At 45.0% G+C, this 23,469-nt stretch overlaps 1 protein-coding gene across 6 annotated transcripts in view; it reads left to right on the forward strand.

Moving 5' to 3' along the window:
* TBC1D30 (TBC1 domain family member 30) overlaps positions 1–23,469 on the forward strand; it is a 112,036-nt gene that overhangs the window by 49,149 nt on the left and 39,418 nt on the right. For 2 of the 6 annotated variants that reach the window (XM_090042445.1, XM_090042447.1), the window contains exon 1: positions 14,490–14,964. The exons of the other annotated variants lie outside the window; for them this stretch is intronic. In XM_090042445.1, coding sequence (XP_089898571.1) covers positions 14,805–14,964 — 160 coding nt within the window. In that variant the 5' untranslated portion in view covers positions 14,490–14,804. Of the gene's footprint in view, positions 1–14,489; positions 14,965–23,469 lie in introns of those variants that run through there. 6 annotated transcript variants of the gene reach the window in all.

A 23,469-nucleotide genomic window follows, 5' to 3' on the forward strand; every position in this document is an offset into this window, starting at 1 on the left:
TCCTATTTGCTGGACACTGGAAAAACAGATGGTAGGAAATGGTGTCTGTCTCAATGTTACAGTTTAAATGGGTAAAACAAAGGGTGGGAGGAAAAATTGAAACACAAATGAAGTGACTTGTTCCAGAATTCTCAAGTAGACAGAGGGGTTAGGAATAAAACTAAGGTAACCTGAATCTCAGTCCAATGGCTTTTCAACCTTTTTTTATCAGAAGGTCAAGTGAAAGTGAAATTTTCATAAGTAAATCAAGTACTTTCTGTTTTGTACAGTTTCATCACTGTTTCACCAAGTGTTGGGTGAATATGAAATGGGCAGACTGCATTCTTGCGTATCTGTGCGATTCTTATGGGATTATTTTAGGTTATGTTTCTCTTTGTAGACTCTCAGTATCTGTACATCTGGATTCTATTTTTTTTGCTTAGATTTTAATAGTTGGCTTTGCTTGTTTTTAATCTTTTTGAGTGGTTTTTTTTTTTTACAATTATTCTCCTTATTCTCTTCAGTCAAGCAAATTTAAACATCTGTGATTTTTTTTTTTTATTCTTAGAGATGCTAAATGAAATCAGGGCAAAAAATTAAATGAAACTGATAATTTAAAATACAGTTTAAGATTTATTCTGAAGACAGCATTCTTGCCAAGCCATGAGGCTAATCCTTTGGAGTAAAGTCAGAATCTTTCTCAGTATTACTTACTGTATCATAAATCTCCAAGTCCTACCTTTTTCTCCTCAAGCTTTATGAAAAACGTAAGCAAGTAGTTTAAATTCAGGTATTATAGAATCAGTAGATTATGGTTATAGAAATATTACATATATATACACCAGTGTCTAGGAATATGTTCAGTAGAAAATACTGCAGGATTTGATTAGTTCACCCCGATTCCAGTCCATCTTTCATAAAAATGGTCATTTTTAATGCATATGGGAGTCTAATTTTTTTAAAACACTATTCCCCAGAATAAATATTCTTGGAAATAAAACATTTTTTTTTTCCTTTAGGTACTTGGCTATAAAATTCTGCAGTTAAATGTGTAACTGTATCTTGTTGAGACTAAATCTTTGTCACTATCCTTTTTCTGGAATTTGTAGCTAGCTTTCATTAAAATCCATTCATCTGTAGTGAAGTTGCAGTATTGACTTTGTTTCTCTGATTCAAGTATATGTCTCCTCTTTGGAAACAAAAAAAGTTCAATTATCCACTAGTCCTCTGTTCTACTGTAGCAATAATTCTAGGTTGTTGAAGGGGAGGGGAATCCTATATTTCTGGTGAGTAGGAGTGCTATATGTGTTCAAAATGCTCTAAAGACAAAGCTGGCAGTTCAGGCTTCAACAATAAATTAATTTTTAATCTACTGTACATTTCACTACCACTTAGATTTTTGAACAGCCACATGATTAAACTAGCCTCATAAAAAGGAATTAAGAACCAATATTTAGTCATTCTACTGCTCAATATTAAAGTCAGAATAACAAGATTGTGATGCTTACTCTTTTCTTTTTCTTAACTAAAGTCTCTCTCTGTCTTATCTTTTATTTCCAGCTTTTTAATATATTTATTGGTCATCAAGCTTTCACTAAGGATTGGGCATATATTAATTGGTAGAATAGGTGCAAACTTCTAATACTTAATTTGCATTAGAAATATATTAAATTGGTTACATCCAAAATTAAACTTCTGTGGCAAGGTTATGAGCTGATATTTGTTATTAATTCCAACAGATTACTCTTAATTCCTTTAAACTGAATGCTTGAAGCTATGCTAAGTCCTTGATGTGATCAAAGCTGATTAATTTTTATGCTGGTTGTATTTTTACAGAGGACAATAACTGCTCATTGCTGTCTGGTGCTGCTGAGATGGTGCATAAATTCAATCTAATCCCACAGATTTTGACTATAAATTGTATGATTAATACAATTTGTGTTGATGGTTTCCATTTTTAAAAGGATTGGGGGAAATTTCACATATTCTGTTTTCTGATTATATGTACTGTACTTGCTTGTAAATTCAGATAAAGGAAAATCAGTGGACATCTCCTGCAAGATATTAATAATGAAACACAGTGATTAGTATTTTCAGTGTCAAATGTTTCTCTCCTCCAGCTTTCTGAACTTTTTTTTAATAGAAAGAGCGTACAAATTATTTTACTGCATAGAAAACTAGACACAGATTATTAAATTTGCATTCTTTTATCTTACTGAATTATAGAATCTCATCTAACTCTCAGTAAGACACTTGCAGAACAGAGAAAAAAGGAATTGTGTTCAGGGGAAGTGTCAAAGAGAAATAGAAATGGTCAATAGTGCTGCTTCAAGAGGTGAAATGACTGCAGTGGAGTTTCTTTCAGCTGCCATTCCCCAAAATTAAATTTTTGTTGTCTGCAACCATTTGATACGAGGATGACAGCAAAAATTAATTAGATATGCATGGTGACATTAACTCTTTTGAGATGCGAAGTGTGCCTGCCCCATGCAAAAACTGTTTAAATGCAGCTTCTAAACGTGTTGCCCGGTCCAGCACAAAGGCATCCAAGAGCTTTGGCAGTTCATTTCTAATCAAAGCTCTAGATCGGGGTAGGCAAAGTTTTTTGGCCGGAGTGCCGAAAAATCCCCACAATGCCTACCTTCGAAGGTGCCGGAGTACCGGCATGCAAGAAAAACAGACCGAGGGCAGGGGGTACATGGCAGGATGTCCTGCTTGTGCCCCTTGCCCCCCACCCAAAGTCCCTGCCCCCCAGCCCTGCTGCCCCTTGCCCCCCAGCTCAGGCTCTGTGGCTATCAGCAGCTACCCAGAGCCTGGACCAGCTGCAGCCAGGAGGCTGCAAACAGCTGCTGCCTCCCCACCCTGTCCCCGGCCCTAGCTGACTCCCAGACCCGGCTCTGGGAGGCAGCAGATACTGGCGATGCTCCCTGCTGTGCTGTCCTCACACACGCTGTGCCGTGCTGCCCTCCCCTGTGCCCCAGCCCCAGCCCCAGCCCTGGCTCCATTTTGATGGTGCCAATGGCCGCAGCCCGGCAGTGGTGGGGTTGGAGCTGGGGTTGGGGCCAGGCCTGCTGGCAGCTGGCACCACTTCTGCGGCTGGGGCCCGGCCCTGGCCCTGGCCCAGCAGGGGCACTGGGCTGGGGCCAGCAGAGGCCGCAGTGGTGCTGGAGGGCCGGCCTTGCCGGCAGCACGTGGCCAGGGCCGGGGCTGGGGCCTCATCCTGGCACTGCTGGCAGGCCTGGCCCCCACCACCACTGCCGCTGACCCCAGCCCAGTACCACTGCTGGGCCAGGGCCATCGACAGAATCAGGGTGGGGCCAGGGCCCAGCCCCATCCCAGTTCTGCCAACAGCCCCAGCCAGCATTATCGCTGCTGCCCAGCCTGGCAGCAGCACTAGGCTGCTGTGGGTGGCAGCAGTGGTGCCAGGATGGAGCCGGGGCCAGGGCCGGGGCCATGGACCTGCTCAGGTCCCAGCCCTCACCACCGTCGCCACCAGACCAAGCCCAGTGCCGCTGCCAGGCTGGAGCCATTGGCACTGTCGGGATGAGGCCAGGACCCACGCAAGACCCATCCCCATGCCTATCCCCATCCTGGTGCTGCTGACCGCCCCGGCCCCATGCTGCCGGTGACAGCACAGGCCTGGGGCAGTCGGCAGCGCTGGGATGGGGCTGGGGCCTGTGCAGGTCCACGGCCCCAGCGTGGTACCGGCACTGGGCTGGGGCCAGTAGTTACGATAGTGCCGGCTGGGGCCAGGCCCACCAGCAGCATATGGCTGGGCCTTGGGCCATCAGCAGCTCTGGGATGGCTCCGGTCCAGCGGTGGCCCTGGGCTGGGGCAAGCTGTGGTAGTGGTGCTAGCCATGGCTCGACTCAGGCAGGGCTGGGGCCTGCTGGCAGCACGGGGTTGGGGCTGGGGCCGTTGGGGCACCGAGAGCCCCCGGCCTGGGGCTAGGGCTGGGGCTGGGACGGTGGTGAGGTCAGGTTGGAGCTGAGGCTGGGGCCTAAGGGGCTCTTACCTGGCTGGGGTCAGCAGCAGCTCAAGGCTGCTCCAGGGCAGTCACGTGCCATCTGGGCATGGCTCTTCCTGCCCCTCGGAGCAGGAAGCAGTCTGCATGCCAATCAAAAAAATTCCGTGTGCCACCTCTGGCATCCGTGCCATAGGTTGCTGACCCCTGCTCTATATGTACTGGTGGTGATGTTTGAGGTCTTGTCAGTGGATGGATCTTATAATATGGTGTAAGGGCATAGTTTAGTTTTACTTTCATTTCTTAGGTTTGGTGATTAAAGCCTCATTGCTTCTGAAATGATAGCTCAGAACAATTAAACCAGCACTGTACGCTGTAAAATTAAATTTATAAACCAGCTGCTAAACAAATAATCAAATTGAGAAAAGCTCTGTTTTTAGAATGGTAAGATGAAGTTGGTGGTTTCTGCTGCACAGCATGCTGCAAATATTGTTTAGAAATGTAATTATAAATCAGAAGCATCAAATAGTAGTTCTTGGTGTTCTTTTTATACACTGCTATTACATCTGCTAATATAGTGATTTAGTCTTAATAATGACTGCCTGGGATTAGCTAACATAGCATTCTATGACTTGAACACTGGCCAAGACGCATGTTTATTTTTCCATGATTTATCCAGGTAATGGAAAGTTTATGTAATTTTTATGCTGATTTTATTCTCAGCAGCAGTTTTGTTTTCTATATGGGGCTTCTTCAAAGATTTTTCTTCCTTCACATTTTCTAGCAAAAAAAATTAGTTTTTTGTGGTAATGAAAATAGGTAATTTTTCTGAGAGAGAGGTTTTTTCTGGTTATCTGAGATTTCACTCCAACTCACAGCTTGATATTTTATTATAAAGCTCCCCTGTACATATTTTATACCTAAAATACATTGTTGCTCAAGCATTTATAGAAGGCTTCGTGACTATTTATTGTAGCAATTAAAGAATATGGTTACCATAGCAATCCCTACATCACCCAGCTTTTCAACCGACTTGGAACTGCAAAAATCCACCCTCTGAATAATCATGTAACTAAGTATAATTTGGTCTTCTATAGCCCCAGGCATTCAAAGAAGATATGTAAAATAAACCAGCGTTCTCTAAATGTTTGGCATGCCCTTTGTCAGTTGACTGTAGAATGCCTGCTATTCAACCAACAACTATGTGTTTATGAAGTTGTTCATTATATGTAAGTATAAATGGGAGAAAATATCAACCCTCTTTGCTAACACCGAACTTTTTCCCCACAGTTTAACCCTTCAACCAATGCCATTTATCTTTTATCTCAGTTTAATGAACTGTTGTAATAGCAAGCTTCTTTAAACTCTTCCCCCCCCACTTTGATGCTTATGCACTTTTCAGAAACAGTGCAAGTTTATGCAGTTAGATACAGAAAGTTAATCTTATTTAGTCATCTTGTTGTAGTTGGAATGCAGGAAAAATGGAATACAACTTCTCTCATTGGCTAGCATTGCAGAATACTAGAAGAAAATAGTGTGGCCAACTGTCTTCACCTTGTAAAGATCCTGTCAGAAACCTCACCAGTTTGTTCTAGTGATAAAAAAATTACACTAAAACTTCTCCCCATGCATTCCCTTAAGGAAAGGGGTCTCATGGCCCAGCTGTCCTAGGCCCTTCAGAATGGAGAGCAAGAGTCTTAGATATGCTTGATCATTCTAGTTATTAGTTTTACTGTTATATTGCTCAGATCAGGGCCTTAACTATGTCTTCAGGAGGAGACTGGACAGTCAGTCACTTGACCCCAGTGGTCTTCCTGCCTAGAGCGGGTGGGGCTGGACCTGATGTGGGTGGGGCGAGGTCCCTTCCATCCCCTAACAACCTATGAATCTGTGCGCTGTGGAAATGCACACAAAGGTAGGGATTCTGCCAGGTTAATTTATCTTGATTGTTCACAACTGTTTTTCTTTAAATTATAAAAAGTTACTGTGCTATTGCATGGCTTCTTGCATGTATGTGTCAATGCCAGGTACTCCCTCAGCCAGTCAGTTGACTTCTGAATGGTTGGAGCATGGAATATCTTTATGCTCTCTGTGCAGCAGCTTGTACTGGTGAGGTTCTGGGGCATGACTAGAGCTGTTAGGTGCTACAGCAATAAGAACAATTTAATAATAATAATAGAATGTCAGATCTGTGCAAGTATGTGTTCCTTTTGTCTTCTTATGACTGACCGACAAAGAATATTTAAGCTAATATTAACCAAATAAGTACAGGAGAAGTGCAAATAATAGGGATGTGTGAAATGGCTATATTTCATTTCATTTTCGGATTTGGCCACTTCAAAGAACAGTGATTTATTTCAGAGTTTCGGGTCACTGTTCCATTTCGATTCAGCCAAATCTGTTTTAGAGTTTCAGTACTGTTTCAGTGATTTGGCCATAGGCCATAATGGGGAATCACTAAAATGCCTATAACTCTGTCATTTCTTGCCTGATTCAGATGCAAATTGCAAGGATGATAGCCCCTTCTGTGGGCACGAAGCCTGCCAAGTTTCAAGGAGATGAGTGCAGAGGGTTTTGTGAAACTGCACCTCAAACAGTTCAAAGCAAAACATGTATCAGTTGCTGGCAGTGGCAGCATGCTGTCATCCTGCATGCAGATCTGGGGGCCCATGCCCCCTCGGAGGGCTACGTGGCTGTACTAGATTCCTCCTGGGAGGTGCAGGCCCCTGGATCTGCATGCAGGAATGCAGCAGGCTGCCACTGCCAGCTGGGGCAGGTGTTCAGCGCAGCCCACGCCAAACGTCGGGAGGACTAATGCTGCCACTGGCCCCAGCCAGCAGTGGCAGCATGCTGTCATCCCGCGTGGGCCCCCAGATCTGCATGTGAGATGACAGCAGGCTGTCATCCCTCCCCCAGAGCACTAGGATTGGAAGGGACTTCAGGGAAAGATCGCAGACACTGACCAGCTACAGACATCAATATCAGAGCAGTCCTTCCCCCTCCCTCTTCTTAGTTTCTGTTTCCCTGCAAGCCAGCTCCAAAACGCCAACATTTTATGAAACATTTCCAAAATGTTTTGGATAGTTTTGTTAAGTTAATGTTTTGGAGCCTTCCATTTTGTTTCGGATTTGGTGTTTCAGGTGCCAGAATGGGCTGAATCACCTCTGAAATGAAATGGCTGCCAAAGTTTCGCACAGCCCAAGCAGATAACCCTTGGTTGCATTTCATAGAATTGTAGAAAATCAGGGTTGGAAGGGACCTCAGGAGGTCATCTAGTTAAACCCCCTGCTCAAAGCAGGACCATCCCCAACTACATGGGTACAGCCAGGGTTTTGCCAAGCTGGGCCTTAAATTCCACCACCCCTCTAGGTAACTTGTTCCAATGCTTCACCACCCTCCTGGTAAGAGTTTTTCCTAATATCCAACCTAAACCTCCCTTGCTGCCACTTGAGACCATTGCTCTTTGTTGTGTCATCTGTCACCACTGAGAACAGTTTAGCTCCATCATCTTTGGAATCACCCTTCAGATAATTAAAGGCTGCTATCAAATCCCCCCTCGGTCTTCTCTTCTGCAGACTACATAAACCCAGTTCCCTCAGCCTCTCCTCATAAGTCATGTGCCCCAAGCCCTGAAGCATTTTTGCTGCTTTTCACTGTACTCTCTCCAGCTTGTCCAAATCCTTTCTGGGGGGGAGGGGAGTGGGGGGAAAAACTGGACACACTACTTCAGATGTGGCTTCATGAGTACAGAACAGAGGGGAAGAATCACCTCCCTCAATCTGCTGGCAACATTCCTACTAATGCAGCCCAGTATGCTGTTAACCTTTTTGGCAACAAGGGTACACCGCTGACCCATATCCTGCTTATTGTCCACTGTAACCCCTAGGTCATTTTCTGCAGAGCTGCTGCTTAGCCAGTCAGTCCCAAGCCTGTAGCAGTGCATGGGATTGTTCCATCTTAAGTATAGGACTTTGCACTTGCCCTTGTTGAACCTCACGTGATTACTTTTGGCTCTATCCTCCAATTTGTCTAGGACACTCTATATCCCAGCCCTACCCTCCAGTGTATCTACTACACGCCCCAGCTTGGTGTCATCCACCTACTTGATGAGGATGCAATCCATCCCATCTTCCAGATCATTAATGAAGATACTGAACAAAACTGTCCCCACAACTGACCCTGGGGCCACTCTGCTTGATACTGGCTGCCAGCTAGACACTGAGCTATTGATTACTACCTGTTGAGCTCGATGAACCAGCCAGCTTTCTATTCACCTTACAGTCTAGTCATCCAACTCATACTTCCTCAGCTTGGTTGCAAGAATGCTGTGGAAGATGGTATCAAAAGCCTTGCTAAAGTCAAGGTATAATACATCCCTCTGCATGCACAGAGCCAGTTTTCTCATTATAGAAGGCAGTCTGATTGGTCAGGCATGACTTGCGCTTGGAGAATCCATGCCAATTGTCCCTAATCATTTTTTCCTCCAAGCACTGAGAAATTGAATCTTTGGGGACCTGCTCCATGATTTTTCTGGGGACTGAGGTAAGGCTAACTGGTCTGTAATTCCCTGGATCCTCTTTTCATTTCTTAAAGATGGGCACTATATTTGCCCTTTTCCACTTGTCTGGGACCTCCCCTGATTGCCACGAATTTTCAAAGATAATGGCCAGTGGCTCTTCAGTAACATCAGCCAACTCCCTCAGCATGCTCAGATGCATTGCATCTAGCCCCAAGGACTTGTACACATCCAGCTTTTCTAAATAGTCCTTAACTCAGGGGTGGGAAAAATACAGCCTGGGGGCTGGATGCAGCCCATCAGGCCATTCTATCCAGCTCATGGGGCCCCTAAAAAAATTTAGAAAATTAATATTTATCTGCTCTGGGTTGCCTGTCATGTAGCCCTCAATGGCTTGCCAAAACTCAGTAAGTGGCCCTCTGCCCAAAATAATTGCCTGCCCTTGCCCTAACCTGTTCTTTTACCAGTGAGGGCTGCTGACCTCCTCCCTAAACTACTGCCCAGTGCAGTAGTCTGGGAGCTGACCTTGCCTGTGAAGACCAAGGTAAAAAAGGCATTGAGTACATCAGCCTTTTCCTCATCACGTCACTAGGTTGCCTCCCCCATTCAGTAAGGGACCCACATGTTCCCTGACCTTTCTTTTGTTGCTGACATACTTGCAGAATCCCTTCTTGTTACGCTTAACATCCCTTGCTAGCTGCAACTCCAGTTGTGCTTGGCCTTCCTGAGTTCATCCCTGCATGCCAGAATGTAACAGGTTGCCCTCTCCAGCGGCATTTTTTTCCTTTTTTTTTTTTTTTTGCCTATGAGGGGCATCCCTGAAATCCCTTAATGTTTCATTTTTTCTCTCTCGTTCATCTCATATCCCACCTTCACTCTTCTGCCACGTCTTGATGTAAATATTATTTAGATGTTCTTACAAGAGGGAGACTGCCTGTTGTAATTCAGTGTTGGGTTCTCTTGTCCCCCCCCGTCTTTCTCTAGCTAGGCCTACCAGTTTAAACCCACCAGATAGGGTTTGACTCCAAGGCTCTAGCTCCTTAATCTTGGGGCTCGTGGCCCTCCTTCTACTTCCAATATGGAGCCCAGGCTGTCTGGCCCAGAGGCCTGTCCACTGGACATGGAGCCAGCAGGGCACAAGTCCAAGACTGGGCAGCAGCCCCAAACTGGCACTGTCCCAAGACACCCTTTCTGTTAACTTGGGCTGCTAGCCACTTTTCCCCCACTGGGGCCCAGCTTAAAAGTCCTGCACCCAGTTCTGAGTGGCTGGCCCTATACACCTGCACACACTGGTGTACTAGGCCCCTTTGACCTTTTATGAATGCACCCAAGGCGCTAATTAGGTCTCCCCCTCCCCTACAGCCTCGTCTACAAACCACTGGTGTCAATCAACAAATAGGCTTGGGAACTCCCTTCTTGAAAGCACAGTGGCAGAAAGAGATCTTGGAGTCATTATCGATTTATAAAATGAACATGGGCCGCCAATATGAGGATGCGGTCAGCAAGGCTAACCACACCTTGTCATGTATCCACAGATGCATCACAAGCAGGTCCAAGGAGGTGATCCTCCCCCTCTGTGACACTGGTTAGGCCTCAGTTGGACTACTGCATGCTGTTCTGGGCACCGCACTTCAGGAGGGATGAGGCCAGCATCGAGAGGGTCTGGAGGAGGGCCGCTTGCACGATCAGGGGGCATCAGGGCAGGCCCTACGAGGAGAGGCTACGGGACCTTAACCTGTTCAGCCTTCGCAAGAGAAGGCTGAGAGGATCTAGTGGCCAGCTATAAACTTAACAGGGGGGACCAGAGGAGATTGGGTGAGACCCTGTTCTCCCGAGCACTTCCTGGAGTAACAAGGAATAATGGCCACAAGCTGATTGAGAGTAGGTTCAGGCTAGACATCAGGAGGCACTACTTCACAGTCAGGGTGGCCAGGATCTGCAACCAGCTTCCTAGGGAAGTGGTGCTGGCTCCTACCTTAGGGGTCTTTAAAAGGAGGCTTGATAACTACCTAGTTAGGGTCATATGAGCTTAAACTTACTAGGGGTCCTATGAGCCTAGTATTCATTCCTGCCCAGGGCAGGGTGTCGGACTTGATGATCTGCTCAGGTCCCCTCCGACCCTACATCTGTGAATCTATGAACATCACCCTTGTTGCTCTTCCTTCTCACCTTAACCCAGAGACTTTCAACAGGCCTATCTCCAATTTCATACTGGAGCTCTGAGCAGTTATACAGCTCTCTTACATATAGGACAATTCCTCCTCCTCTTCTCCCCTGCCTGTCCTTCTTGAATAGTTTGTACCCATCCCTAACAGTGCTTTAGTCATGTGAGCTGTCCAACCAAGTCTCTGTTCTTCCAATCATGTCATAGTTCCTTGACTGTGCAAGGACTTCCAGTTTTTTCCTACTTGTTTCCCAGGCTCTGTGCATTTGTGTACAGACCCCTGAGGTGACTAGCCAATTGCTCTACTTTCTCAGGAAGAATGAGGCCTCCCCTGTTGCCCTCTCCTGCTTCTGCTTCCTCTAGGTCCCCTGCTTCCCCACTTACCTCAGGATTTTGTTCTCCATCTCTCAGCGAATATAGTGTAAAGCCCTCCTCACTAGGTTAGTGACCCTGTCTGCGAAGATGCTCTTGCCTCTCTTCGTCAGGTGGGTCCCATCTCTTCCTAGCAAGCCTTCTTCTTAGAATAGCATCCCATGGTCAAAGATTTCTACTTTGTACTGATTAATGTCACTGCAGAATCATGCATTAAATGCTTGCTAAATTGTATTTAGTGTTTAAGTTTGTGGTAGACTTATTCTAAAAAAATGTAGGACACCTCTGATAATTCATGATGTAAAAACATAACATACAGTTTATGTATGCTGATCCACTATGTGAAGGAATTTGGAGCTGGAAAATAGTCTTGGCTGATTTTGGAGAGGCGATGGTAGGTTGGCAAGCAGAGAATTAATACGTTTTGACAGGGAAGCTGTACATTTCAGCAAATCCTCAGCTTTCATAGTATGATCACAGTATAGGAACAGACTTTAGGAACCCTGCTGAAAGGTTTCCTAAAGCCCTTGGAAAACAGGACAATTTCTAGAGTCCTTATTGTCTAAGATTGGTGGATTGTGCATGGGGCTAAGAGCCAAGAACATTTAAATTCCATTTCTGCTTCCGCCAGTGGCTGCACTTAATTCTTATACCTTAAAAATGTCACTTATCCCTCCCACTACTTCCTTGGGTAAATGAAATGTCTATATTTTTACAAATGGAAAAATTTGAAGCTTCAGTAGGTTAAGGGCCTGTCTGCAGCTGAAAGAAAAATTGTTAGCACTCATTCAGCCATCTGCAATGCTGGTAAAATGCTTCTTGTTCTTGCTTACATTGCAGAAGCCTCATCACTACCACCATGTGAGGTCAACACAGTGCAGCCACTTCTGTTAATATTCATACAGGTGGCCCTGTTTCTCCTGGTAGTTTTTACATTCAGAAAACTGCAAAAGGAATATGATAATAAATTATATCAACATAAATACACTTTCTTGCTGGAACTGCCCTTCATTTCCCCAAAATAAATTCAAACCACAAACTTTTAAAAAAATAACACTATCTGGTCACTGGTGTCCTTCCATACTATTTATGGATAGCTATTTATGGCAGGAGAATGGATTACTGTTTTCTCCCCCATTTGCTCTGGACAGCATTTACTGACAAGTGAGACATCTTTCCTGATGAATGGAAAGGGACCAATGCTATACACATATGCAGAATGTAAGCTTTTATTTTTCAATAATTTGATACTTCGTATTGGTAAGAGACTTAGCTGAATCACTAGCATCCATTTTGTGTTCCAGTTTGTGATTTTTTTGAGTCATCAAACCTGTTAAGTAGGGCTGTATTCATTTTTTTTTTTTTTTTCAAGAGACAAGGATTTCTTTGGGTTACTGATCTCTTTTATTGGGCTAACTGTCTAACTGTATAGTTAGGATAGAGTAGACAAGTTTTTTAATGCAAGTCATTCTTCATTTTTTTTGTCTGCTGTTTGGGGTTAAAGGCTGCTGCAGAATTTCTCTAGGGATCAAGCTTATGGAACTGGGCTGGCAAGGGGTCCTTAAATGTCCAAGACCTGATTCCTTGAATAATTGTTGTTTCTGGTCCCAGTCATCTCAGAGACCAACTTATGTAAGGATGTCAGGAGTCAACAAAGAATAAATGTTGCTTATAAGGACACTGTTGGTTGCCAATGCAATTTACTAGTATGGAGGCAGCAAGTATTGGGACATTGTAATGATTTTAAAATGGAGTGTTACCTGTATTTAGATTTATAGAATGACTAATACCCTGTAAGGGTCAGAAATCCATATGTATGGATATTTTGGCCAAGCATATGCAGTTAAGCTATGTGGTGTTGAATTGACCTACTTATATACATAGCTTCAGGAGGAGTAGGAAGGAAAGGAGGTTTTTTTATGATTGTTTCTGCATATTTACTGGAAAATATTGTGACTGCTATTGGTGCTGTACCTGCAGCATCTGAGAATCCAGGTAGACCAATACCTTCTAGATTTAATGCTTTGGTCCTAAATAATCTCCTCCAGCTGGCACAGAAAAAAAAATGATTCTGAATCATCCATACATTGCTAGACAAGGGTCAGTCACCCTTTTAAAAAAAAGGAACCAGATACACAAACATAATTATCTGTTTAACATACGATCTAGCATCCTAAAACTAGTGACTTTCATAGAAAACCAAAAAAGAAGAAAAAAGCCCTTTAAGGGGGGAAAACAATCAAAATCAAGCTGGAATTTTAATAGTAGCTGCTAAGATGATTTCTCCCCCCCACCCTTTCAGTTTATTTGTGCATTTGAAAGCATGTTACATGTAAATGGCTTTGATGTTTGGGTACAATCAGTTTCTCTGTTCTTTTTGGGATGATGGAAACTTTTTTTTTTAAATAGTAAACTGCCATTACAAAAGCACAAAAACTAGCAAGTAGGCAAAATACTGGGAACTCTGGTTTAAGATTGACTAACTAAATTGACTTTAAAATGTTCATAGAAGCAAAACAGCAGGGATTGTATGTGCCATTGGTGGTTCAAGATTTTCTTTCTCTGGATGTCAGTTAGTCTCTGGTTTGAAAAAGACAGTCTGTGGAGTTACTCCTTATTTGTGTAGTAAGTCCTCTTAAAATGTTGGGTAGAAATGAATTTAAGTTTGAAAATGCACCTCTTGAATGCAGTTGGCCAGAACTCAGGCTGCCTATTTAGTATATGATGTACTGCTCTAGGAATGAACTAGGTTTCAGCTCTGATTCATGGGAGTTTCAAGGAGAATATAATATTTATATAAAATATCTGTGCTAAATATGAAAAATGAGGCAATTGAGCAGAACCTTCTGACAGTTCTGTGGGCATTCCCTACTACTGGCACTGAACTGCCATGCCTGATGTCACTTTTGGTGGAAAGAGTTTCTGCAGCATCCTTTATCCCCTTTCTGCTCTAAGGTATTCCAGCACATATGGCCCTCTTCCTCAGCAGGGCTGTGAGCAATGGGTGATAATACAATAAATGCTATATGTGCTTCTATACATGTAGATTGAAACCTAATGTAAAAAAAAGAAAAAGAAAACGCATGTTAAAATTGGCTCTGTAAAGGTGTAGTCCTGCTGTTAAGCCTTTACAAAAAACGGCAGGCTGTACTTAAATGTGTAATTGTTGCCTGTGCTAGATGATCTATTTGCAAAATGGAGTGAGCAGCAGCCTCTTTTAAAAGACTGTATAATATGCTGAATATTCTGAGTTTGATGGTGCTGCCCCTCCTCAAAGCTAAAACCCTTCTTGTCGCTCTCACAAGCTCTTTCATGGATGCTGTAATCTAGTTACTATTGAGATGCATTTATTTTTCTGTCAAGCCGCTGCTTCCTTTAGAATGCTGCCTGCTCACTCCTAGGTGGTGATGGAGGAGGAGGAGGAAACTCTGTTGAATTTTCAGTCAGTGATGATGGCATTGTGGGCGGGAGCAGCATTTTTTTCTTTCTTCTTTTCTGCACTTCGACTTTGCTGTCTCTGCACTGCAGATGTCCTCCAGCAAAGAGAGCTGAGCTCATACAACATGCATCAACCTCCTGCACCTTTCCTCCTTGCAATGCCTCCCAAACAGGGCAGCAGGCTGCCCTAATCCCTTGTCTGGGAGAGACTTGAACTTCTCCATTCTGGGCAAACTAAAGCATTTGAGAGCTGCCAATAAAGCAAAACTCCATCTGAATTTACGTCACTGGGGGAGCGGAGCAGCACCTGCAGGGGAGAAGCAGCTGCTAGCATAGGGACTGGATGGTTTATCAAAGCCTGGTAGTCACTCATGAGGCAGGACAAGCTGACAGGCTCCCTGAGACGTGGGGGAAGATGTTTAAAGAGGCAAAATACAGGAGGTGGCGTGGGCAACATCCTGAGCAATGTTTTGAAGAAGAGGAGCTGCATTTCCAGGACTGCTCCTCGCCTGCTCTGCACCTTGGAACCAGGTAACATTGGTCTGGGGTGCATGCAGATAGAAGAACATTAGTAGTCTTTTCTCCCTGTTTCCTTCTGATTTCACAGGTCTTATTTTTGTTTGAATGTGGCGCTTTGTGAATGGTGCATGTGGCTGTTATCTAATGCTTTTAGCCATGCTTAACTCTGACAGGGAAAGTGCAGCCTTTCCCAGAGCCTTAATCACATAATCTGTGTTTGGCTAGACTGGGATGGGGGGCTGGGGAGAGGGGCAAAGGCTTGTTTTTCTTCATAGACAAGAGCTTCTTGTAAGATGGTGGCAAGATAAAGATGAAATCCCCAGGTAGGAACTGGTATGTTGGGGATTTTGGGGTGGGTACTGCTCTGGTGGGCTTCAGCACTCAGCAGGGAAGGGAGCTGGTGTGCTTCAGGCATATATTTCAGTGACGTACTCCAGACAAATGGCTGCTCCTTGCTAGCATCAGCTCCAACACTGTGCAGGGCTTTATCTATAAAGAGGCACATCTCTGTGCAATGCAGTAATTGCACTGTGCTGTCAAGCCTGCTAGGGTTTGCATCCATCGTAAAAACCTTGTTTGTGTTGCTTGCGTTTGAATAATGACAGGTGAATGGTCTCTTCCTGTCTTCCTCAGTGTGATAGCAACAGCAGAAGTGTGATTTCAGCGTGATGGTAAACATCCCTAAATGCTGTGGTCTAACCACATCAGCAGCAAATTGCAGTGTCCTTTGAGATTGTACTAGCTACAGTGTGTGTGGTGGGGGTTCTTGAAGAGTACGTTGTGTCTTGACTCTAATCCATGTGAAAATGTCAGCTTTACTATATTGATTTTTCATGTAAATAATATGTGTCACTAATAGATGCACTGAAAGCACTTTGCCATCCCAGGATGAAGGGTGCTAGAGAGCAGCATAGTGAGACAGTGGAAACAGCTGCATTAACATGTATCTGAGGTTCCTTTGGACCTATTTTTAGGAAAAATTGGGTATGGGTCAAGGCAGTCTTGAGAACAGATCCCAGACTAGAAAAAGCATTGCCAGACACACTGGCCAATGGCAGAGCCTCCTGGTATGGGAACGGTTGCTGTCAGTCAATCCTGAAACCTCCCGTGGGAGGTAGCGTGCCACCTTTGTTACATGATGGGCCTGTGTAAGTATCCTTTTTGTGCCCTGCCATCATCAACAATGTGCTCTAGTGGTAAGTTTGTTCTCTTCCCATGCCCAGCCTAATGCATCCTGCAGGTCACTTCTCTTTTTGGACCATCCCCTTTCCCCTCCTCTGCTTTTTGTACCACTTAGTAAGTGAACTTGGAGCTTACTCTCTACTTTTCCCCACCAATTCTAGTAGAAATTGACCTGGGGAAAATCCTTTGTCTCACCCATTGAAACTCCTTTGTCTGTGCTGGTGTATTGTCTAAAGGACTTCTTTTTACAGGGATAGGCATCAATTATAGAGCTGCTTTTTTCTCTCTCTCTCTCTTTTTTTTCCTGGCTGCTGTTTCAGTTTTAGAATGAAATCTTTAAGTAGCCACTTAGGGAACCAACAAGAACAGGGACCAGTTCTGGGAAGTGGCCTTTCATCTTGTTTTAAATTCTAAGGTGACTTCTAATTGTTGGCTACCCAATCATACTTATTACCAAAATGTTCCTGCTTAAAATGCTGATAATACAATTAATTATTTTATTTTTAGTAAAATTTTGTAAATATGAATACTTTATAATTTAATGTATAAACAGCCACTCATGACTAAACATTAATCCTCTGTCTACTGGTCCTACAGATCAGTATTAATAAATATAAAGCAATGCCAAGAGCTATATGGAGTATAGAAATTCCAGTTTTATGTGTTTGTGTGTATACCATGTATCATCCTGGCACTCAAATGCAAAGCCATTTGTATAATCAGTTTAGCTAGACTGCATCTGTATTTGAAAACAATTTTGGTAGGTCTCTGGCTATGTTGGAAAGGCATTTATTTGCTTAGTGCAGCAACATTACATAGCTCTCAGGGATACAATGGTGTACTTACAAGGGGCTTCTAGTTACTTAAAGTAGATTTCTTTACAGCAGACTTCACAGCCCATGGGTCTGGCTGTTCTATGGCTACGAACCTACCAAATTCATGATTTTCATGGAAACCATGAATTTGGTAGGTCCCCCCCACAAAAGCATGGGGACTGTGAAAAAGTGGGGAAATGGTCAGCAAGCAGGGAGGGGGAGGGAAAGGGAGCTATATGGGGGCAGGGAGGGGAAAGGGAAGAGGGGAGGAGATTTTTGCAACAGGTCCCCGCCCATGCCTCTGTTCAAGGGGCCCCAGAAGTCTGCCCCTCTTCAGAGATTGAAGATGCCCACCTCTGTCTGTCTTTGGGGAAGGGCAGGACTTCCAGGGCCCCTCAACTAATCAGAGGTGCGTATGTGTGTGTGTGTGTGGGGGGGGGCATTGTGCTCCACCACAAAAATGGTACCTGAAGCTGCACGAGGATTGTGAAATCTGGAGACAGCCTTTGTTAATTTGGTAGGTCCCAATCTATGGGTCCTGTACAGGCTGACCCCAGCAAGAACCTTTTGATATTCCAGACACTGCCATTCTTCTGACAGACGTTTTAGATGAGCTGCAAGTCCTGACATGTATTTCTGCTTGCAGCTCTTATGCTTCTCCTGCACTCCAAGACAGGAAAAGGCAAAGGAGTGAAAAAGAGGAGTAACCGTGAACATCACAGTCCCACATCTAGCAGTAGGTTAGCTGTTGATTTGGAGTTTTCATATGTAAGGAAAGAGAAGAGCCATCGGGGCAAAGATTAACTCGCCAGAGTTGCAAGCAGCTGCCCCAGCCCCAAGGCTGCAAAGAGCCATGCAGGGATCCTTCTTTTCCCAGTGCTTCTGCAGGGGAGATGGAGGAAACATGAGCTCCAATATAAAAAGGGACCAAGGGAGGCAAGTGAGGGATGCCCAGAACCTGAAGTTGCTGACTCAGTCAGAGAGGTGGCAGGGAAAACTGAAGGCACAGAGAGAGCAATTAGGAATGGTTTTCAGAGAGTCAGCTCTGTTGAGGGAGCTGACAGAGAAGAAACCCTGAACAAGACTGTAAGGGCAGGAAGAAGTCAAAGTTTGTTTTCTTTTCTCTTTTCTTTGAAGTGGGAGAGGATACCTCCCAGATATAGCAGGATAGTGAGACTCATCTATCTGGACAATAGGCCAGAAAAAACTGGTAAAATACAAGTCAGTTCCTTCTGTTGATTCAAGCCTGGTGGCGGGTAACCGAGATCAAGGTGGCTATTGATTTGTCAGACCCAGAGACATAAAAAGTGTCTAGACAGCTCTGAGGCTGACTATACAGACTGTGAATTAAGACCTAGTGGAATGGGTGGCGGTGTAAGGGTTGGTGGAGCCCTTACTACATTGAGGCAGATATCAAGACCAGCAACGTCAAAAGCCACACATCCAGGCATTTCTTTTCTCCCTTAACAACAAGTTGTGACAGGAGAGATCATGGGTGTGTGGAATGTTCCATCAAAATTTTGTGGTGGGCTTCAGCCAGCTGGCCAAAGTGATATGACTGTCTTAGTAGAGAAAGCAGAGTGAGAAAGAGAGGAAACCTTCTGGACAAGGTAATAACCACTACAGACTGACTGAATACAAAAAAAACTGAGGCAAGCATCTGGCCCAAAGGAGGTGGGTGGACTTTGGTGAGAGCCCTCGTTTAGACATCATAGACCAAAGAGAAATGCTAGCAGGATACGCGGTAGTGCTGTAGTTAGGATTACTGCTTTTATCATGATCACCTTTGACACTGTCTCTCACCCCATCCTCATTAAAAAATTAGGTGACTGGTGTCGACGCCCACACAGTCAGATAGGTTGCAAACTAGCTGGAGGGCCACACCCCGAGAGTGGTGGTGTACAGGTCATTTTCAACCTGGAGGGATGTGGGCAGTGGGGTTCCCCAGGGCCTCAGGCCTGCACTGTTCAACATCTTCATCAGTGACTTGGACGAGGGAGTGAAAAGCACGTTGTTCAAATTCGCGGATGACACTAAGATGTGGGGAGAAGAAGGCACGCTAGAAAAGAAGGACAGGCAATAACTAGATCTGGACAGGTTACAGGGGTGGGCGGATGAGAATAGGATGGGATTCAACATTGACAAGTGCAAGGTGCTGCACCTGGGGAAGAAGAACCAGCAGCATACCTACAGGCTGGGGAACTCCCTTCTTGTCAGCACAGAGGCAGAAAAGGATCTTGGAGTCACTATTGATTCCAAGATGAACATGGGCCGCCAATGTGGGGATGGGGTCAGGAAGGCTAACCGCACCTTGTCATGCATCCATAGATGCATCATGAGCAGGTCCAAGGAGGTGATCCTCCCCCTCTAGGCAACATTGGTCAGGGCGCAGTTGGAGTACTGCATCCAGTTCTGGGTGCCACACTTCAGGAGGGATGTGGACAGCATCAAGAGGGTCCAGAGGAGGGCCACTCGCATCATCAGGAGACAGCAGGGTAGGCCCTACGAGGAGAGGCTATGGGACCTGAACCTGTTCAGCCTCCACAAGAGAAGGCTGGGAGGGGATCTGGTGGCTGTCTATAAACTTGCCAAGGGGGACCAGCAGGGAATGGGAGAGTCCCTGTTCCCCTGAGCACTACCAGGAGTAACAAGGAATAATGGCCATAAGTTGACTGAGAATAGGTTCAGGCTAGACATCAGGAGGCACTACTTCACAGTCAGGGCAGCTAGGAGCTGGAACCAACCTCCAAGGGAAGGGTGCATGCTCCTATGCTGGGGGTCTTCAAAAGGAGGCTAGATAATCACCTAGCCGGGGTCGTTTGATCCCAGCATTCTTTCCTGCCCATGGCAGAGGGTCGGACTTGATGATCTGATTAGGTCCCTTCTGACCCTACCAACTATGAAACAAAGACCAGGGAGCATATGAATATTCTTTCCTCAATTTTGAATAAACTTTTTGGGTTCCTATTTGGGTTTCCCCTAGTGATGTGTATCTGCTGATATCCATTTATTGTGAGAAGTCCTGGGGGACTTTTTTCATGTGTGCTTCATTATTGTCCTTCTGTACCTTGTAGTTGCTGGACTAATGATGGATTGCACAAACGATCACGTGAGACACTACTTTTATTTCCCCATATGCAGGTGAACGTAACCTTGTAGAAAAACAAGCTGTGGAAGAAAACTGAGCAGCATTTTTTTAAAACAGTAATCTGACTATAGTTGGCAAAAGAATCTTCAAGAGTGTGGTCTTTCCCTGGCCAATAAAGCTGCTCTGTCCTCTTTCTTTATAATGTAACATGTATTTCTGGTCAGATACACCCTAGATGCTAATACTCAGTAGGGGTAAGGTAGAGAGGTTTTAGCAGCTGCTGTGAAGAGACTGACAGATCCAGCAGTAATCTGTTTGGGAAATTTTGGAAAGGTTACAGACTAGTTCAGTGATTTTTTTCAATCTTTTGATTTGTGGACACCTTCGGAAATTTTGAATGGAGGTGTGGACCCCTTTGAATTGTAAGTGTGGCTATACACATGCTTTTGATTGATCATACTGATATTTCACAGCCCCCTTAGATATAGTCTGCAAACCCCCACGGGTTCATAGATCACAGGTTGAAAACTACTGGACTAATTGACACCTGTCACCTCAAGGTCGTTAGGCAGTAGCATGTTAGTTGTCTTGCCCAAGTCTCCTGTGCTGGACTAGAGGAAAGGGGTTGTGGTTACTCTACCAAGACTATCAAGTACTTAATGTGTACTTCGCATCAGTCTTTCATCAGTCCAGTGGGACCGCCCTGCCTACCAAGATGTGGGACAGCCAGGGTGAGGGCGTATTTCTACCCAGCATCAGTATTGATCTAGTAAAGGATCACCGTGAGAGGCTGGACACCTTCAAGGCAGCTGGTCCTGACAGATTACACCCTAGAGTACTGAAGGAGCTGGCAGGTGTCATAACCCAATCATTGGCAAAAATATTTGAAAACTCATGGCGCTCAGATGAAGTATCTGAAGATTGGAAGAAGGCCAATGTGGTACCCATCTTCAAGAAAGGGCAGAAAGTAGATCCTGAGAATTATACACCTCGACCTCAATCCCCGGTAAGATTCTGGAGAAAATTATCAAGGAGACCCTTCTGGATAAACTGGCTGAGGGCAACATCCTGAGGGTTGTCGCACTAGGTTGAAAATGCCCAGTTGTGGCTAGGTCGGTGGGCTGGACACTGATGAGGACGCAGTTTATGATTAATATGCAGTATTTATTTGGCTTTAACCTATAAAATATTGACAACTCAAGCAAATGATTTCCTATATAATACTAATCTATGACGACACACAATAATCAAACAATCAAAGCTGAGGAGCGATGTCCGTTGGGTCACAAGGTTCGGGTCAAGGCCCCTTGCTTTCAAAACCACGAGTGGTTTTGGTGCGGCTGGTCAGGGCCCTAGTCTCAGACCTGGTCAATGGCTCATTTCTTAAAAGGTCATTTAACAATCAAAACATAATCAAAACAATTACAAGCAGCTGAACGGGAAATTACGTCTGTTGAGTCATGGGGTTCAGGTCAAGGCCCCTTGCTTTCAAGATCGCGGATGACCTTGGTGCAGCTAGCCAAGACCCTAGACCCAGACTTGGTCAACAGCTCATGTCTTTTACAGGAAAGACAGACAAATACAAACATAAATGGCTACAGTCCTATGTACACGCTTACCACTACAGCAAACAAAAGGAGCGGCTTCATGGCTGGGAATGTTAATCTCTTCATGGAGGCCTCAAGAACAACCCCAAGCAGTGCTTGGTGTGGGAGGGGCAACCCGGTGGGTGATCAGTCCGCGGGCCCTTTGACGCTTGACGTTACCGTTCGAACTTCCCCCTCGTGGCTCTACCCTTTTATACCCTTACTCTTTTTCACTTATATTTACTGGCCAGTTGTGTTACCTTCCTGCCAGCATTCTGTTCACTCGTCAGTAGCCCCTTCCTCACTGCAGTCCCCTCATTGTTTTCTGCTTAGCCAGTTATGTTGCAGTTTCCTTCCTGCTTCGCTGGCAGTTCGATGCGGTTGACTTCCCTGCCTTATGAGTGTGACAGGGGTCACCCGTCCAGAGGCCTGTGTTAGGCCTAGCATTCTGCCATTTCATTGCGGCCTGGCCATTCATCTGGGGAGATGCCCGTGACAAGGGTCAGCCAGCACAGGTTTGTCGCGGGTAGGTCTTGCCTGACCAATCTCATCTCCTTCTATGATATATCACCTGAACAAGGGAGAAGAGATTGACGTCATATATCTAGACTTTAAAAAAGCTTTTGATCTGGTGACCCATGACCTCCTCATGGAAAAATTGGCCAACTGTGGCCTTGGCTACACCACAGTCCGATGGCTGGGAAATTTGGCTCCGAGGTCAAACCCAGAGAGTAGTGGTCAACGGTAGTGAATCATTATGAAGCCCCATGACCAGTGGTGTCCCCCAAGACTCTGTCCTTGGACCGGTTCTCATTAACATCTTTATCAACAATGTGGACATTGGTGTCAGAAGCACACTGGCTAAGTTCGCCAGTGACACTAAACTTTGGGGCATAGCATCCACACCTGAGGACAGGCTAGTGATCCAGGCTGACTTGGATGAACTTAGTAAGTGGGTGGATACAAACCTGATAACATTCAATACCAATAAATGTAAGGTACTCCACCTCAGGGGGGGACCCCCCCCGCAGCATACTTATAGATTTGGCAGTGCTATGCTTGCTAGCACCACTGCTGAAAGAGACTTGGGGGTCTCTTAGTTAGTGACCACAAGATGAACACGAGTCACTAATGCAATGTTGCAGCTGGGAAAGCAAACAAAACTCTGGCTTGCATCCATAGATGCTTCTCAGGTAAATTCTAGGATGTCATCCTCCCGCTGTACTTGGGCTTGGTGAGGCTGCAGCTGGAGTACTGCATCCAATTCTGGGCTCCACAATTCAAGAAGGACGTTGAGAAGCTCAAGAGAGTCCAGAGGAGAGCCACATGCATGATTAGAGGGTAAGAGAATAGGCCTTATGAAGAGAGGCTGAGAGCCATGGGACTCTTCAGCTTGGAAAAGCACAGGCTCAGAGGGGACCTGGTGGCTGCTTATAAGTACATAAGGGCCTGGGGGAACGTCTGTTCACCAGAGCACCCCAAGGAAAAAAAAGGACCAACGGTCTTAAACCCCTCCAAGACCATTTTAGGCTGGACATAAGAAAAACATTCTTTACTGTCTGAGCCCCCAAGACCTGGAATAGACTCCCTCCAGCAGTGGTACAGTCATCTACTCTGGACTCTTTCAAGAAACACTTGGATGCTTATCTTGCTGGGATCCTTTGATCCCAGTTGACTTCCTGCCCTTGGGGCAGGGGGCAGGACTTGATGATCTTCAAGTTCCCTTCCAGACCTAATGTCTATGGAATCTATGAAGTCATGTCTTTCTGTATTCAAAGGATGATTCTATACCTATTGAATTTAGATTTTCATTAATTTTCTGCCATTATTTGGAAGCATTTGGCTG

This window comes from Crocodylus siamensis, chromosome 4, assembly GCF_052110815.1.
Source record: "Crocodylus siamensis isolate JL-2025a chromosome 4, ASM5211081v1, whole genome shotgun sequence".
Taxonomy (NCBI): Eukaryota; Metazoa; Chordata; order Crocodylia; family Crocodylidae; genus Crocodylus; species Crocodylus siamensis.